Genomic DNA, 18419 nt, shown 5'->3' with positions numbered 1-18419 from the left:
CTGTTCCTCTTCTCAAATGTATAACTTAATTCAGTTCATCAGAGTAGAACAAAAATCTGTCATTTCCAACATTGTATCTACTACTATATTATTTTTTGAATGCACAATTATTACAGGAAAACACACTGAAATTAGATATTATCTAGATCAGGGTTTCCCAATCTTGACAACTTTAATTAATTCTGGGAACTGAAACCCACACATCTTAAAAGTTGCCAAGGTTGAGAAACACTGATCTAGATTGTCGATGAGCAAAGATATAAGAAAGCAATTGATATTATTATCCAAGGATTGAAGGCTTAGTTATCATCACAGAAAAGATACACATGCTGATATGCACATCATGAGTTAGCATGTACTTATAAGAATGAAGATTTTAAAAATATAGATCAAAATAATCCACTGTGTTTTTTAAAAAGTAAATCCTGCTAAGTTAGGACTGTCCCCGACCTTCGATCATTTCGCCGAGACCTGAAGACCTGGCTCTTCGAGCTTTCCGGCCCAGGCTGAGTTTTAATTGGGGTTTTAACTGGGGTTTTATATGTTTTATATTTTTTCAGGGATTTAGTTTAATCTTTTTAATTGTTCTTAATTTTTGTATTGATGTTTTTTATGCCCTGTAAACCGCCCTGAGTCTTACGGGAAAGGGCGGTATATAAATTCAATAAAATAAATAAATAAATAAATAAATAAATAAATAAATAAATAAATAAATAAATAAATATGAAGCTTACTTCCAAAACCACTGCAAAGTTCTGCAGCTTACATTATTTAGCCAACATTAGGTACTGGAAAACCTGTTTAGCAAGTTTTAAAACTTAAACAATAACAGCAATACTCTACACTATGCAAGCCCTTATTTACCTTGGGATAAATCAAAACTAAATCAAATTTGTCTAACAAAGAAATTATCTTTTTGTTTATTATATTGCATATTCTGTATAAAGTGTTTGCAAATACAAAAAAAGCATGCAATTATTCTATGTTAATAAAAAGTAACACAAAATATTGCATAAGCTTTCAGAGTCTGTAGAATTTATCTTCACAATTAGTTATATAAAATTGGGAAGGAGGTAGAAAATTGGTGATGAAACAAAACACTTAATTGGAAAATATGTAAATATACTTTATTTGATTGGATGTTACATGCAAAAGAGATTTTTGGTTGCCCTGAACATTGGGTTAAAGAAACAGTAATAGTTGTCACTTTCCTGAACTCAGATTACAATTTACAAAACTAAATTCAATTTTTTAAATTTTTCGAATGACATAGTTTCCCATAATATATTTTCCCAAAATTAATACATAGTATAGTCAGTCTAAGGAACGCGGTGGCTCAGTGGGTTAGGACACTGAGCTTGTGGATCAGAAGGTTGGCAGTTTGGCGGGTCGAATCCCGAGTGCCGCGTAACAGAGTGAGCGCCTGTTACTCGTCCCAGCTTCTGCCAACCTAGCAGTTCGAAAGCACGTAAAAATGCAAGTAGAAAAATAGGGACCACTACGGTGGGAAGGTAACAGCGTTCCGTGTGCCTTTGGCGTCTAGTCATGCCGGCCACATGACCACGGAGACGTCCTCGGACAAGCGCTGGCTCTTCGGCTTTGAAACAGAGATGAGCACCGGCCCCTAGAGTTGGAAACGACTAGCACGCATGTGCGGGGGAACCTTTACCTTTACCTTTTATAGTCAGTCTAAGTGATTTTTAAGACCAAACTAGATAAAATTGTAGATAAAATTGCAGTTTTTAAATGAAAAATGCACGAGCAAAACTTTGAAACCACCTAGAATTCAATGCAGGACAGACATAATATATAAACAACTTAAACAAATGAGCGGAACAGAAGAATCTTAATATGTTTTGGGCAGAAAAGATACTTCTGACAGTGCTGTTTTCAAAAGACAGCTAAAAGAAATTAGAGTTTATGACAGAAGTCCAGTATTTGCCACTCTGTTGATCATAAGACTGAATTAACTCTTTAGACCTTACATTTTTATAATGCATTGTTTTAAGTTATTTTCCTTTCCAAACAATATATTTTTAGACCAAGGATTACGTGAAGAGAATTAAAATTTTTTTTTAAAAATTCTAGTTGAACTCAAATCTGCAGATTGCCTAGGTCAGGGGTAGGCAACCTTGGCTCTTTTATGACTCGTGGACTTCAACTCCCATAAAAGAGCCAAGGTTGCCTACCCCTGGCCTAGGTGATGAAAGTGATTTGCTGCTGCCTTCTTACAAAAATATTTAAAACCTCTCAAACTACTTGTCCAGTCCTTTGCCCTAAAATACATTATAGTCAAGAATGATAGCAATCCTTATTCAGTACTGTATTAAGCTTTACCTTACAAACATTGTACCATTTGCAAGCCCCAAAGATGTGTGTTTCCTAATAAAACAGGAAGCAGTACAAATAGGCTTTTTCCAAGGTTCTCTGTTTTAAATTAAGACACTATTGTAAAGAAATTGTTTTGCATTTTAGCTCCCGTTGTCATGTTCATTTATTTGCACATTCCATAGCCAATCATGACTGCTGAGTCTTTTAGGAGAGTGTTTCTCAAACTTTGCAACTTAAGATGGGTGGACTTCAGTTCTCGGAATTCACCAACCATTGAAATCCACACGTTATAGATGCCAAGCTTGAGAAATATTGTTTTAGACATCGATAGAGATTCTCAATCATACAGGTCATGGTTGTCCCAAAAGTGCTTTTTCCAAAAAGCAACTGGACTTCCTCGGTTTTTTTTTCTTTGAAAACGTTCCGCTTTTCATCCTAGAAGCTTCTTCAGTTCGGAACAATCTAACCCATGACTTACATGGAATGTAGCCTCCCAGGAATTAAAAAATATCTGCAGCTTCATTCAAAGCCGCCAAAGCCAGCGGGCAAACTGGCTGTGATCTTTGAGCGTTTGTCTATGCACAGCACTCGACTGTTCCGTAACGCAACATGGCGTTTCCCTTTGCAAAGCACCATTTTTTTTTATAGAAGATTGAAAAGTCAGAGAAGAAACCCAAACTAGCAAACTGTGGTGAAGGGAAGAGGAGCACATATATATTGTAACCCAAAGATCCCTTGTATTTTCTCCTGGATGTTCGGGGGAAAAAAATGCCTAAGATGTAAAAAATCACTACACCTGCCGGCCAGACCAAAGATAGCCGCCATGCTGTACGTTAAAAGATTCGGGAAATGGAAGGGTGGCTTCTCTGGGACGCAGGACTTCCGTTTCCGCTTAGGCCAGGTTGGAGCGGGTGCAATTGAAGCTGAAGGTAAATAAAACATCCTGCTCCTTCCCCCGCCCCGCGCGCGTTTGGTTGGGGCCACTTTGGGTGGGAAAGCCGCGCAGAATTGGGAATGCCGCCGAAATCGGTGCAAAAAGCCCAGACCGGGAAAAAGTGAGAGTTTTCCAGATGCGACCCTCGGAAATAAGTCTTTGCTTATATTGGAAAGCTCTCGGGGCAAACCTGGGCGACCCCTTTGAGGATCCACATAGAGAGGGGTGTAAATAAAAAGGGCGGTGTTGTGGCCAGGTGCGTATTGTGGCCCTTTAAACCGTAGCGAATTTGGGACTGGCACAAGCCAGCTGTTCCCACTTCGGTCCTCTCCAAATTTCCCTAATTCACTGCCTGGCATAATACAGAAAACAGGGAGTCGGGGCAGGCTGATGAGCTTTTATATATTAGAAACCACTTCATTAGATTTTTTAAAAATGTTAGTTTAGATTGACAGGCAGAATATAGCCTTGCATGCATACTCTGGGTGTAGGTCAGTCCATCCATGTATTTCTAAATGGGAAGACTATGGGGAAAAAAGTATATTGGCTTTCAGGGTAGTGGCTCTTTGGGCCAGTCACTTGCTTGTTTCAGCCCAACCCACTTTACAAGTTTGTGGTTGTGGGAAAAATAGTAGGAGGAAGGTGTGTTCACTGCCTTGAGTTATTTATAACAATAATAAAGGTGGGATAAAAATTAATTAATTAGAGGTTGCATAGAAAAGCATGAGCATGCTTGGGATAAAATCAACTTTGGCTATGTTTGTGTTAGTACTATCTTAAGCATTAGCAAGTAATATAACATGTAGTATGGGATGCAGCTGAGGTGGCAACCAACTCTGCTCCTTTGTTACTATAACATTTATGAAAGCCTCAATTGTTCAAAGCTGAGATGGGGGTCAGAATCCAATCTTTCTGGGCACTCTGGTGAAGACCATAGGATATGGAGGAACATTGTGAGCAGAAATCTAAATGAAGTAAATGGCAAAGAGTAGGAAATGAAGGGGCAAAAATATGTGTGTTCATGAAATTAAGAGGAAAAATGTCATTCATTCTAAATGAAAGTAGTGAATAATGTAGAGAGGGAAAGCACATTGTTATGAACGAATTGGCTAAACTGCAGATCCAACAATATGAATTGGTGTCATCAGTGCTTTTTTTGTAAAAGAAAAAGGTGCCGGAACTCACACATGTCATACAACCCGCCTTGCCTACCCTACATGGTTCCATCCAAAAAAGGTGCCGGAACTCCGTTCTGAGCGTTCTATGAGAAAAAAAGCCCTGCGTGTCATCGTTGTGGGTGATCTTGTCTGGGTTAAGAAACTAAGCAGGATTAAATTTGGTTAGTACACTGAAGGAAAATCTCCAGGGAATAGTAGGCTAGATGGGAAGTTAAAGAAACATCCTAGAACGGGGGTCTTCAAACTTGTCCCATTTATGACTTGTGGACTTCAACTCCCAGAATTCTTCAGCCAGGCTGAGGAATTCTGGGAGTTGAAGTCCACAAGTCATAAAAGGGACAAGTTTGAAGACCCCTGTCCTAGAAGAAAGCAAATGTCTACTGTTGCCAAGAAAAGTGCATGGATCCAACCATGAAATCACTAGTAGTCAAGATATCACTTCTCTGAAAGTAGAGAATCCTTAGATTAGTGATAGTTGGATGTTCTGCTCCAATAAATGATAATAACCACTTTTCCAAATTTAGGAAAAATTATACAACATTCTGAAGAAATGTGATGGAAGGAATTATTTAGTAGGTGACAGTAATTGATGAGTCAGAATGAGAAAAATGATTGGGTCGTTTAGACACTAAGGATGAGTAAGAATTGTAATTGGTGAATATCTGTTTGGAAAAATATCAAATGCATGATTTAAGCAGAAGTCTGTTGAGATCTACACCTAGCAATGAATAGATAAAGCATGACTGATTTGATTGTTTATGTTGGAAAGCTGAGAGAATCAGTGAAGGATACAAGATATTTTTTTTAATAAGGGACAGATCATTTTTAGTATGAGTGAAAAAAAAGTAACCAGGGAAGGACAGAAATTAAAGAAAAAAATATTATAACCAGAATGACCACAGGAAAATATAAAATATGTATGAAAAAAGCATTAGAAGATATAATAATCGCCCAGCAGAATAAATGGAAAGATGATGTAAGGAAACAGGAAACTTCTTGGAACGGGGTGAAAAGAATGATGTAATACGAAGTATCGAGTTAAGTTAATGGAAAAATACATTTAATAGCATGATGTAAAAGGGGTTATAGATGAGAAATAATGCATGTAAGAGATAGACTGCTGCAAAAATGCAGAAGAGGGAAACACTGTGTAACTTGTAGAGAAAGAAGATAGCTGCAAGGAATGTTTTAAAAACAAAAAATGGTTAAAATTAAAAGGGGCAGAGAAATTCAGAGTAAACGTTGGAAATTAAAAAATATATAATTTGGTAGTGGGTGATGAAGACTAAACAAGGAGCTTCAACTAGATTGGAATTAAAATGATAAATGGATTTATGATGAAACTGGAAGGAGGGGTATGCTGGAAGGAGTATTTTGGAGATTTATATGAGAATAATAGTGTTATGTTAAAGATCTGAATTGAAACAAATGTATGGATATTAGTGTCCAAATGATTAGCTGTCAATCACAAAAGCTGTAAAAATGATATGGCTGCAGAGGTTTTAAAACATGGTTTGCAAATGGAGTGGGTGCAATTTGTTCAGGGATATGTGAAGACTGATCATTGGAACAATACATTTTCCCCACACAAAATTAAAGGTAATAAGAATGAATGCAAAAAGTACAGGAGGATTAGAAGGTGGTTGGCAAAATTCTGACTGGAAGTGGACAAGTGGTAGCAATGAGCAACAGTAATACCGGTAGTAGCAGAGTTGGAAGGGACCTTATAGATCATCTAGTCCAGGTCTTTTCAACCTTTTCACCCATTGTACCACTTTTAGGATATGGCAACATCTGAGTACCACCAGTCGCCTAGCAAGGTGTCAAAAACTTGATGACCAAAAAAAAAAAGGAAAAAAGTGATGAAGTACAGGTAGTCCTCAACTTACAACAGTTCGCTTGGTGACTTTGAAGTTACAATGGCACTGAAAAAATGCCCCCCAAGCCACAGCCGAGCAAGACAGCCTACCCGGCGGTGCTCTTCCTCCTGTCGGAGGTTTTCATTGTTGTGAGCATTTCTGTTGAGGATTGGCAGCGGGGGTGGGGTGGTTTGGTTTTTATTCCCCCCTGGGGGTGGTTGCAGCAGGTTTTGGTCACTTCACATGACCCTGGGACACTGTGACCGTCATAACTATGAATCAGTTGCCAAGCATCTGAATGTAAATCACAGGACCCTGGAGATGCTGCAACATTCCAGCTGATCGGCGCTTCTTCTGGGCTCAGAAGCATCAGGATTAGTGCCGAGCTCTTGGCGCTTCCACTGAGCCCTGGCAGCCCCGAAAAAGCGCTGATCCAGGTGCTTCCACTGAGCCCTGGCAGCCCATGCAGCTCCAGCCGTCTCTCGTTCAGGCTTGTGCGGTGCTGCCACCGGTTCAGCTCATTCCCCTCCCCCGTTACCACTTTTCTAGGATGGTCGCGTACCACCTGCCAGGCGCCAATGTACCCACAGGTGGTACCCGTACCACTGGTTGAAAAGCCCTGATCTAGTCCACTGCTCTCACGGAGACCTATACTATTTCTGATAAACGGCTGTCCAGTCTCACACATTTGGGAAGGGTGTTGCAACTGTAGCAGCAAATGGGTAGCAAATCCGATTTTTGCTTCTCAGCAAATCACTGAAAAATGTGTGAGTTCGAGAAAGTTTGTTATGCTTATTAATTTAGAGAAAGCATGTGATAAATGGAGTAGTCTTGAATTATAGAACGTTTTGCATGAATATATAATGGAAGGTTGGTTGCTGAATGGGACCAGTGAAATAAGACAGAGATAGGACGGAAGAAAAGCACGTGTGAAATTAAAGGCAGGCAACGAGTGTGGTGCTTTCTCAGAGGGCGGGTTGAGGAGGCTGGGGGTCACTGGCACAGGCCCAGTGTGAATTGAGGGAAGGCTTGGGAGGCCTACTGCAGGTTGTGTGTCAGCAAAGGAAGATTGGTGGAGGGGACTTATCAGAGTAACTTACAACTTTCCCTGCTGGCTTCACCATTGACTTTGCTTGTGGGAAGCCATTTGGGGAGGTGGCAAATGGGGAATCATGTGACTGCAGGGTGCTAGAACCATTGTAAATGTGAGCCAGTTGTCAAACACCCGAATTGTAATGATGTGGCCACAAGGGGTTCAGCGAGGGCTAAAACTTCATTGTAAGTACTACTCATTCAGCACCATTCCAACTCTGAACTATCTGGAAAATGAAAATATAAATATACCTAAGTAAATAAGGGCAATATGTGAAATGGTATACGGATGGGGTAGAACTAAGGTGGTTTGCAAGGACAGAGAGAGGTAGTACTGCAGTGTTGGTATAAACCAAGGGTCTTCAAACCTGGCCCTTTTATGACTTGTGGACTTCAACTCCCAGAATTCCTCAGCCAGGCACGCTGGCAGAGGAATTCTGGGACTTGAAGTCCACAAGTCATAAAAGGGCCTAGTTTGAAGACCCCTGGTATAATAAACTAAATTTAGCCATGTTCCTTCGTTCCTTGTTCTTGTCTCATGCCCTGATTTATTTGGTGGATTAGTTCTGATATTGTGCATAATGTTGCTGATATCCCACCCACCACCCACCCCTCAGGAAATAGCATGATGGGTGTATGTATTTATGTATGTATGCATAGATTTGTACACACGGCTTTGGGGGCAGGATGGGAACTGGAAGCATTACAATAGTTAGAAGCAGAATGCAAAGCATTGTCTGGTGCAGGTTGAACAGCTGCAAAATCAGTACCAGTGTGCATTGGTAGGAAAAGAGACAGGTCATCCCTGGGAAAGCTGTGTATCCAATGAAAATGCTGCTGATCATAAATGTTGTATCACCCAGTGAGGCTGTTGGTCTCCAAGGTGCTTCTTTATAGCTTTACTAGAAGAGAAGACAGTAAGTTGCCTTTCTAAAATTTGAAGGCACAGTAGAAGACAGGAAAAGACTTGAGAGGTCTTCCTGGAGAAGAACTACAACTTTGGTTTGCAGCTCATGAAGCAGAGCTGTAGTTGTCTGTTGCCTCTTACTAAAATAGCTAGTTTTTAACGTAATTCTCTTTCTTTCCCCCCCCCCTCTTGCCTCCTGTTGGCTGTTTCAGTTCATGAGGTTGTGATGCTGGAGCTTACCATCAAGGGAGGACCTTAAGAGAATGCAGTAGAGGTGGGGAGGGGGTGGAGGATACGCCTGACAGGGAACTTTCTCCACCCCCTCTGCAAGGGACCATCTTTGGGGACCTCCCTGCCTGTGCCTCTCTCTCTCTGCGGAGAAGCTCTTCCGGCGATTTTATTTTCCCAAAGGATTCCAACTAAGCTGACGTCACTGGAGGTGGCCTATTGCTTCCCAGATCGCTGCCGTAACTTTTGCCTCTTCTCCTTTGCTGCGCCTGCCAACGGCATCTGTATGAACTCAGAAAGCCCATGCCAATTCCCTGTGGGTGGGCCTGGCCTGCACATGGTGCCTGGGTTTTTGTGACTTGGGCAGCCTGCCTGCTGAGGGAGAGCAGAGGCCGCAGAGGGGCACAGGGAGGCAGGCATGGAGGACTCTGACCAGCGTATGGTGCTGGGCATGAACCTGGGAGATGGACGGCAGACACCTCCGGGGCAGCTGCAGATTCCCTCCGAAGGCAGCGAGGAGCAGCGGGTGCCTGGGCCGGAGGCCATGTGTGATGGTGGTGGCGATGCCAAGAAGAAAGAAAATGAGGAGGAAGAAGAAGAGGAGGAGGAGGAGGAGGAAGAGCTTGACCCTCGCATTCAGGTGAGGGGTTGTTAAATTCCTTCTCTTTTGGCCACCTCTCCTCTCTGAAACTTAGGTAGTTTGGGTCCTAAGGTCTGGTTGCAAAAATCTAGGCAGCCACTAGGTGGCAGCAAAGGGCTACAGAAAAGTCTTTGCTGCCATTTAGTGACTGTGTGGCTGTTTGTAACCCATGTCGGTGGCCTTCAAAAACCTGCGCCATGCCAGAGGGAGCTGAAATTTGGCCTTCCTGCCTCCTGAAGGGCTACACTCTGATTTTGATCCGCAATCTGATTTTGGATTATTTTTCAGGCATTCAGGAAGAAAATGGGAACAGTCTGTCTCTGGGAGACAAAAAGGGTGAAAGGAATTGTACTGTCTCATCATCGATACTTCTTATGTTCCGAAATCTTGTCAATCCCCTTCATCCAAATAGAAAATTTTATTTTGAAAGCCATATTTCCTGGTTTAACAGAATAATATCTGACAACATGGTGTAGCAATAGCACTTATATACTGCTCCATAGTGCTTTACAGCCCTCTCTAAGCGCTTTACAGAGTCAGCATACTGTCCCCAACAATCTGGCTCCTCATTTTACCAGCCTCAGTACTGAACTCCAGGCTATGGGCAGAGTTAGCCTGCAATACTGCATTCTAACCACTGCGCCACCACGGCTCTTAACTTTCCATTGTTTATTTTGTATTAAATAAAGGATTTTTTTTCTGCCTCTTCTGAATGCTTGAACGAATACATGCCTATGCACGAGTGCCTATGTTCCCTCCCTGTTCGGAAGTCAAGTAGGAACTACTAGACCAGGGGTCTTCAAACTTGGCCCTTTTATGACTTGTGGACTTCAACTCCCAGAACTCTTCAGCCAGCGTGCCACAAATCATAAAAGGGCCAAGTTTGAAGACCCCTGTACTAGACCAAGCTGAAAAGTGAATTCCAGCCCTGTGGTTGTGCTGGGATTTTACAAGTCCTGGAATTCGCAGCTGGTGGCCATGCTGGTTCAGAATTATGGGTGGTGTGCTTAGTTCGGTGCCTTCTCTTAAGCCTCGGTCTCTTGATTTTCTGCCCACAGGAAGAGTTGGAGCATCTCAATCAAGCTAACGAAGAGATCAATCAAGTGGAATTGCAGTTGGATGTACGGCAACAGAGTCAACATTCCTTGAAGGGGAGGGGGAGGTGGCTGTGGGCCCGAGATTTTCCTTCATGTTCAAGGGAAGGGAAAGATTAATAATAATAATAATAATAATAATAATAATAATAATAATAATAATAATGATAAAGTTGGAAGGGACCTTGGAGGTCATCTAGTCCAACCCCCTGCTCAGGCAGGAAACCCTATACCATTTTAGACAAATGTCTGTCTGGTCTCTTCTTAAAAACTTCCAGTGTTAGAGCATTCACCGCTTCTGGAGGCAGGTTGTCCCACTGGTTAATTGTTCCCTCGGTCAGGCAAGGAAGTGGAACAGGTTGAAACCAGACATACGGATATATTCCTTGTCTTTACAGCATAGCTGACTCAGGAATTCTGGGAGTTGAAGTCCATGAGTCATAAAAGAGCCGAGGTTGCCTACCCCTGCCCTATACCATTTCAGGCAAATGGCTGTCCAGTCTCTTCTTAAAAACCTCCAGTGATGAAACACCTACAACTTCTGAAGGCAAAGCTGTTCCACTGGTTGATTGTTCTCACTGTTAGGAAGTTTCTCCTTAATTTCAGGTTGCTTTTCTCCTTGATTAGTTTCCATCCATTGTTTCTTGACTTGGCTTCTGGTGCTTTGGAAAATAAGTTGACCCCCTCTTGTTTGTGGCAGCCCCTCAGATATTGGAATACTGCTATCATGTCACGCCTGTTTCTTCTTTTCTTTAGACTAGCCAAATCCAATTCCTGCAACTGTTCTTCATATATTTTTGTCCGCAGGCCCTTAATCATCTTAGTTGCTCTTCTTTGTACTTTTTCCAAAGTCTCAACATCTTTTTTTGTAATGTGGTAACCAAAACTGAGGGACGCGGTGGCTCAGTGGGTTAGGACGCTGAGTTTGTCGATCAGAAGGTCAGCAGTTTGGCGGGTCAAATCCCGAGTGCTGCGTAACAGTGAGCGCCTGTTAACTCGTCCCAGCTTCCGCCAACCTAGCAGTTCGAAAGCACGTAAAAATGCAAGTAGAAAAATAGGGACCACTCCGGTGGGAAGGTAACAGCGTTCCGTGCGCCTTTGGCATCTAGTCATGCCGGCCACATGACCACGGAGACGTCCTCGGACAAGCGCTGGCTCTTCGGCTTTGAAACGGAGATGAGCTCCGGCCCCTAGAGTTGGAAACGACTAGCATGCATGTGCAGGGGAACCTTTACCTTTACCTAACCAAAACTGGATGCAGTATTCCAGATGTGGCCTTACTAAGGCTTTATAAAGCACTACTAATACTTCACATGATTTTGATTCTATGCCTTTGTTTATACAACCAAAGATTGTATTAGCTTTTTTGATTGCTGCCGCACACTGCCGTCTACTAGGACTCCAGGTTCCCTCTCACAGTTATTATTTCTGAGCCAGGTTTTTGTTAATCTGTACTTGTACTTTTTGGTTTTTCCTGCCTAGGCATAAAACCTTTCTTTTTTCCACATTAAATCCCATGTTGTTGGATAGGGCCCATTGCTCAAGTCTGTCAAGATTTTTTGGGATTTTGAGCTTGTCTTCTGGGGTGTTGGCTATTGCTGCCAGCTTAGTGCCATCTGCAAATTTGACGAGCTCCCCTTCTATTCCCTCAACTAAGCCACTTATGAAGATATTGAAGAGTCCTGGGCCTAAGAGGGAACCCTGTGGCACCCCACTACTTACTTACACCCTTCCTGTAGATGTGGTACCATTAAGGATGACTCATTGAGTACAGTTTGTCAGCCGGTTGCCAATCCATCTGGTGGTGATGTTGTCTATCCCCCCATTTTTCTAGTTTACCATGGAATAGGTTGTGGTCTGCTTTGTCAAACTGATTGGAGGTTCTGGTTGAACCCAGTGCTTTGCAGTTGCTCTTGCCCTATCACCTTTGGGACTTCCCTACTGCTGCTCAGACGCATTGAACATTTGGGATAGATTGGCACCCTCGGGGCTTCTGTGGCTGATCCAGACGGTGGCCGTGCGGTACGGACACTCTGCCTGAACATCCAATTTGCACAGCATTGAAATCAGTTTGCAGGGAAAGAATCGCGGGAAGGGCACGGTCAGGCTAGAGAGACAAAGTCTGAATAAGAGTAATAAATATGGCAAGAATTGTGGGGGGGGATGTTTATTTTTTTATTTTTTTAAAGGGTAACCATTGCCACATTTATTGAACTATAGAAGGCACTTACAATACTGGAAGAGAAAGAAAAAAGGGTACAGAGAACATAGATGATTGGGGGACTGGAGGCTAAAACATATAGGGAACGGTTGCTGGAATTGGGTATGTGTAGTTTAACGAAGAGAAGGGTGAGGGGGGACATGATAGCAGCGTTCCAATATCTCAGGGGCTGCCACAAAGAAGAGGGAGCCCAGCTATTCTCCAAAGCACCTGAAAGCAGGACAAGAAGCAACGGATGGAAACTACTCAAGGAGAGAAGCATCCTAGAACTAAGGAGAAACTTCCTGACAGTTAGAACAACTAACCAGTGGAACAACCTGCCTCCAGAAGCGGTGAATGCTCCAACACTGGAAGTTTTTAAGAAGAGACTGGACAGCCATTTGCCTGAAATGGTATAGGTTTTCGTGCCTGAGCAGGGGGTTGGACTAGATGACCTCCAAGGTCCCTTCCAACTTCTTATTATTATTATTATTATTATTATTATTATTATTATTATTATTATTATTATTATTATTATTATTATTATGAAAAGAAAAGAAAGAAAAAGAAAGAAAGAAAAGAAAGAAAGAAGGGGAATGTTTATTAAAGATGCTGAGACAGTTTGTGCCTTTGGTCTTAACAGGAGGCCCGCACCACGTACCGGAGGATCTTGTCTGAATCGGCTAGGAAGCTGAACACTCAGGGCTCCCAGCTGGGAAACTGCATTGAGAAAGCACGGCCTTATTACGAAGCCAGGCGCTTGGCCAGGGAGGTACGCAGGCCGTGGCTTTTCTTCTTTTTTCACATGTTTTTATCTTATTCAAAACAAAGTTAAAATACGAAACTCAAAATAAGTCCGAGGAGACCAAAAAAAAAACCCAACAACCACAAAACACAAAACAATCAAAGCATTAAAAAGGTGTATAAAAACCCCCCACATTATAAACACATTATCCCCTCTAGTTGAATATTGGTTAATGTATTACTACAACATTAGTAATATAGTGAAACAAGCCCTCCAAAAAATTTTAAACTACTAAATCCGTTTGAAACTTCTTGACCTGTCTTCTGTCTGTTATATTGATGACAAAGTAGTTAACAGGAAGAACAATAATAGTGACCTTGGCTGTGGCCTTTCATGAATATATAATTTATGCTCTACAGTTTTAACACCAGAAATTTTTTATTTTTTAATTTAATTTAATTTATTATTTTATTTGCTTATTTAATTTTTGAGAGAGGATTCATAAAATGTTGAAAAAGATGGATCAGCATGAAAGAATAGAAAATAAAATAATAAGAATAAGAATAAGAATAAGAATAAGAATAGAATAGAATAGAATAGAATAGAATAGAATAGAATAGAATAGAATAGAATAGAATAGAATAGAATAGAATAGAATAGAATTCATTATTGGCCACACAAGGAATTTGTCTCCAGTGCATAAGCTCTCAGTGTACATACAAGCAACAAGTGATAAATCATGATCGTAATCATAAAATACATTCATCATAAATCATAAGATACAAGACTCAGTGATAGTCATAGGATACTAAATAAGCAATCAACATAAATCGTACCAGGATACTAAATAAAACAATTTATATAAATTGTAAGATACAAGTAACAAAGTTATAGTCATAAGAAGATAAGGAATAGGTAATAGAAAAAATGGGAAGAATAATAGTAATATAGCCCTACTACAGACATGTCAAACTCGCAACGTCACGTGACGTATCGGAGCTTTTTCTCCATTGCCAGCAATGGGGTGGGCGTGGTTTTGGGATAACGTGTCTGGCCCGCAGGCTGGCAGCTTGACACCCCTGCCCTACTAAGTAGTTTGATAGTGTTGTGGGAATTAGTTGTTTAGCAGAGTGATGGCATGGGTGAAAAACTGCCCTTGTGTCAGTCAGTAGTCAGTTGTGTCCTTTTCTCGGTTGTATTTAGGCAATGTTCAGAGTGATAGTGGTTGTTTTAATTAATATTCCTGATTCCACTTTTCCTGCTTTCTGGCAGGCCCAGCAAGAGACTCAGAAGGCTGCGCTGCGGTACGAACGAGCTGTTAGCATGCACAACGCAGCCCGGGAAATGGTTTTTGTGGCCGAGCAAGGAGTCATGGCAGACAAGAACAGGCTGGATCCCACCTGGCAGGAGATGCTGAACCATGCCACCTCCAAGGTGAAGTTCTTCTTCTAGGGGTGGAATTGGACTGACCTTTCCAACCTGATGGGCTCCAGAAGAGTCTAGATGATCCAGGAAGGTTCCAGACAGGGGAATGTTTCTCTGGAGCACCCCATGGATGTAGCTTCTCTAGTGTCGGAAAGCAGCAGTCACCATAAAGATGGAGAGAAGAGGCTAGCAAGACTGGTTCGGTATCAGTTCAGTAACTCTGATTCCTCTGCCCTTCAGGTGAACGAGGCTGAGGAAGAACGCCTGCACAGCGAACGGGAGCACCAACGGGTCACCCAGCTCTGCCAGCAGGCCGAGGCAAAGGTGCAGTCACTCCAGAAGTCCCTGAAGCGAGTGATTCTGAAGAGCAAGCCCTATTTCGAGCTGAAGGCTCAGTTCAACCAAATTCTGGAGGTGAGGCCAACCTTTGACCCTGCCCTAAGTCCCTTGGCTACGCTAAACAGGCAGGAGGGGGAGCAGATGTTGGTCTCTGCAAAACGAGGCCTATTGTTTCCCATCTATCCTGAGACCAAGCGAGAGAGCTAGCTTCATCTTTTCCTGATGAGATTATTATTATTATTATTATTAATTTTATTTGTATACCGCCCTTCTCCTGAAGGACTCAGGGCGGTGAACAGGGCAGTACATGTTAAAAGGCAAAATACAAAAATTAAAAGAAATTAAACAAAATGCCCACAACTCTTACAATAAGTTAAAACACATTAAAAAAGTAGGTTAAAACACATTAATAAAACCCAACCCCATCCCATCAGGCCAGGCCAGCTTGTTCGAAGAGGTAAGATTTTAGATCGCGTCCACTCCTAGAACATGAAATTGTGAAACTCTAGGCACAGATTTGAGGTTCAAGGATGTTGTCTGTCATGACTCTTCCAGCTCAAGTTAAACATCTGGATTATCTTGGAGGAAAAAATAAACCCTCCAAGTCAAGTTCAACTTTTGTTGCTTACATGGAGATGCCCATGTAAGAGAGAGCAGAGAGAAACTACGTCTCTAGCTCCCTCTTATGGCCATTGGGAGGCAAACACACCCTTGGCCAAACATCACATTTAAAGTGATATCATACATCATGGCTTATATATTTCCAACCCAACCAGGTAGGCTTAATCATATGCCTAACAGTTTCCTTGGTAGATAGTATGGAAGTGATTTGCTATTGGTCTGTTGTCATGTAGACCCATCTGTACTCGCTTAGAATTCAGATTTTCAAATGGGATGGGAGAGAATTTGGAATTCTGGGTGGAAATTGGGAAATGACTTTGGAATAGTGGATTCCCAGCTGGTTATACACAGCCTAAGTGCACAACCTTTGGGCTGAGCGCTGCAAACTCCCTTCCTCTTTTTAATTTTGATTTTGTCTCTCCCATCCATCTTTTCTACCTAATGCAATCATAAACCACGAAGTTTAACTACTCACTCAGTATTGAAGGTGGCCGAGGAGTGTGCTTCTACGGATGTCTATATCTGCCTCCAATCTTGCTCAGTTTTAGAAGAGTGTTCCTAAGGCAGAGATCTTGTCCTCGGTGTAATACAATAATGTATCGACAGGCGTGATGATGTTAACCTTCATGGTAGATTTTTCTTGCCTGGTATTCCTTGCGGTTTAGGAGCACAAGACCAGGGTGACGTCCCTGGAGCAGCAGGTTGCCCAGGCCAAGATGCGCTATTCCGTAGCCCTGCGCAACCTGGAGCAGATCAGCGAGCAGATCCATGCCCGGAGGCTCCAGCGCTTGGTAGGACGTCGCGCTTCCCCAGTTGGTGCTGAAGCCAGCCCGGCACTGCTGTACGGCGGGATGGTGCTACCTCCTGAGCCTGTTGCCTCATCCGACACGCTTTCGGTCCTCAGCTTCCAGACCATTGCCTCCGACCTGCAGAAGTTTGACTCAGTTGAGCACCTGCTGGGCCTGTCTGATGCTGCCAGTCTCAACAGCGATGAGCTGGAGGAAAGGCAACAGCGGCGGATGGCTCAGCCCCACTCCTTCAAGCATCACCGCAGCATCAGTCTCTGACCTGTCCCTTCTCCCACCGCCCCTTTTAAGTCCTGGCCTTCAGAAGATTGGGGAGGTGCTGGTTCCCAGGCACCGGGGAGAAGTGGCAAGGAGAGGCGTGGATTGCATAGTGATTTTGGCCTCATCCATCTGCAGTGTTGGTTTCTCCCTTCCCCCCCTCCCCCAGTCTACATAGGTGCAATCCCAAATTTTCTGCCCTTTTAATCTCCCCGCTCAGGGGTTCATCCAAATCCCAGGTGTTTTTTTTGGAGATTTTTAGCGTTCTGAATCCCACCTTACCTGCTCCATCAGGCTGCCGTCTCCCCAAGCATGCCCCTCTTTCCTGGGAGCATTGCATGCCAGAAGTCATTCTGCAACTTTGCACTTTTATCCTGGCTGGTTGGATCCTTGGTGATGTAGTTATTCTTGGCTGCTGGAAGGCTGTCTAGAAGCTGAGAGAGGTGTGGGAGGGAACCAGCTTTGCTCCTTTTAATCTTTCTTTGGTGGGGGTGGGGGGGAAGATGAATATAAGTGGGCTGTAGAGCTACTAGTATAGAGATGCTCCCCCGCTCCTCTCAGCGCGTTTGAGAGAACTTCCTACACTGCTTTCCCAGAGTTGCCGTGCAAGGCTGTACGTGACAATATGGCTCTTTTAAAGAAGAACTTTGGTGCCCCACAGGGCTTCTCTGACTCACTATCACCCATAACTGACAAGGCATGCCATTTGTCTCTCCTTTGCAACAGAGGGCATGCGCACACACCCACACACCCAGACGTGCAAGATGGCAGCCACCCACCTCTTTCTAGCTTCTCCTAAGCAGAGACACGCTGTCTCGCCTCACTGCAAAATCCAGTGGAGAAAATGGTACCACGGTGGTACCGTCCAGCGCTCGCAGGAGGAAAGATGTGGGGCAGGGGGCTCCTTCCACCCGGAAGGCCCCCACCTACCCAATACCCTCAGCACAACCCTTTCTGCCGTGTGTTCTAATCTTCCAATCGTTTGCACTAGCAGGTGGCGAAAGAGGGGACTGGATTCTGTTGTCCAGCAGTCCCCCGTCTTTCCATGCCTTTTGGCGGGCGGGTGGGAGCGGGCAGGTGGGGAGCAGTTTCTGCCACTCAAAACAAATTTGCTGGACTTTGGCTGTGATGAGAACTTGCTGGTTTGAGGCAGCCATACATCAACTCTGTACATGTTTCTCTCTGTGTGTGTGTGTGTGCGCGCACGCGTGTGTGGAGGTTTGTATGACCGGCTTATGCTGTGTATTTTATTTAAAGTAAAGTTTATGCCCTGTCAAGTGGCTACTTTCTTTTTATTTTGCTAAGTGCAGCCAGGTACAATGTGTGGGTGGGTGTGTCTCCACCCCACCCCACCCCCTCCAGCTGTGGTATTGAAAAATCATGGGAGGTGGGAGAGATCTTCTAATGTACTGTATTTTCTGGCGTATAAGACGACTGGGCGTATAAGACGACCCCCCAACTTTTAAGAAGATTTTCATGGGTTAAAAAGTTGTCTTATGCGCCGGAAAATACGGTAGGAAAATAGAGAATTGCACAAGTTTCAACACTTCTTCCCAAATGTTTTTGCTGCACGAACAAACTGGAGTGTGAGGCAAGCTTCCCCATCCTTGGTAAGAGCGTGAAAGCTTTTTGTAGTTCACACAACTACAGTATATGCCATGCCAATGAGAGCAAGAAATACAGACCTTTTCTCTGTACTGTATGCAAAATGTGTCTTTTGAATGTACCTTTTTAACATATCTAGTCCTATCCACAGGAAAAA

General features: G+C 43.1%; 1 protein-coding gene across 1 annotated transcript; it reads left to right on the top strand.

The window, feature by feature from the left end:
* The first annotated feature begins 3221 nt into the window (after positions 1-3221).
* On the top strand, positions 3222-17934 carry SH3BP5L (SH3 binding domain protein 5 like). Its single transcript, XM_081321025.1, has 7 exons — positions 3222-3260; positions 8514-9169; positions 10228-10290; positions 13107-13235; positions 14481-14642; positions 14874-15047; positions 16259-17934. The coding sequence occupies exons 2-7, from the start codon at positions 8948-8950 to the stop codon at positions 16658-16660; spliced, it is 1152 nt and encodes a 383-aa protein (XP_081177151.1). The 5' UTR covers positions 3222-3260; positions 8514-8947; the 3' UTR covers positions 16661-17934.
* The last annotated feature ends 485 nt before the right edge of the window (positions 17935-18419 follow it).

Source organism: Vipera berus, assembly GCF_964194415.1.
Source record: "Vipera berus genome assembly, chromosome: 2".
NCBI classification, from domain to species: Eukaryota; Metazoa; Chordata; class Lepidosauria; order Squamata; family Viperidae; genus Vipera; species Vipera berus.
The sequence above is the reverse complement of the archived record's forward strand: the minus strand, read 5'-3'. Positions and strand labels throughout refer to the sequence as shown.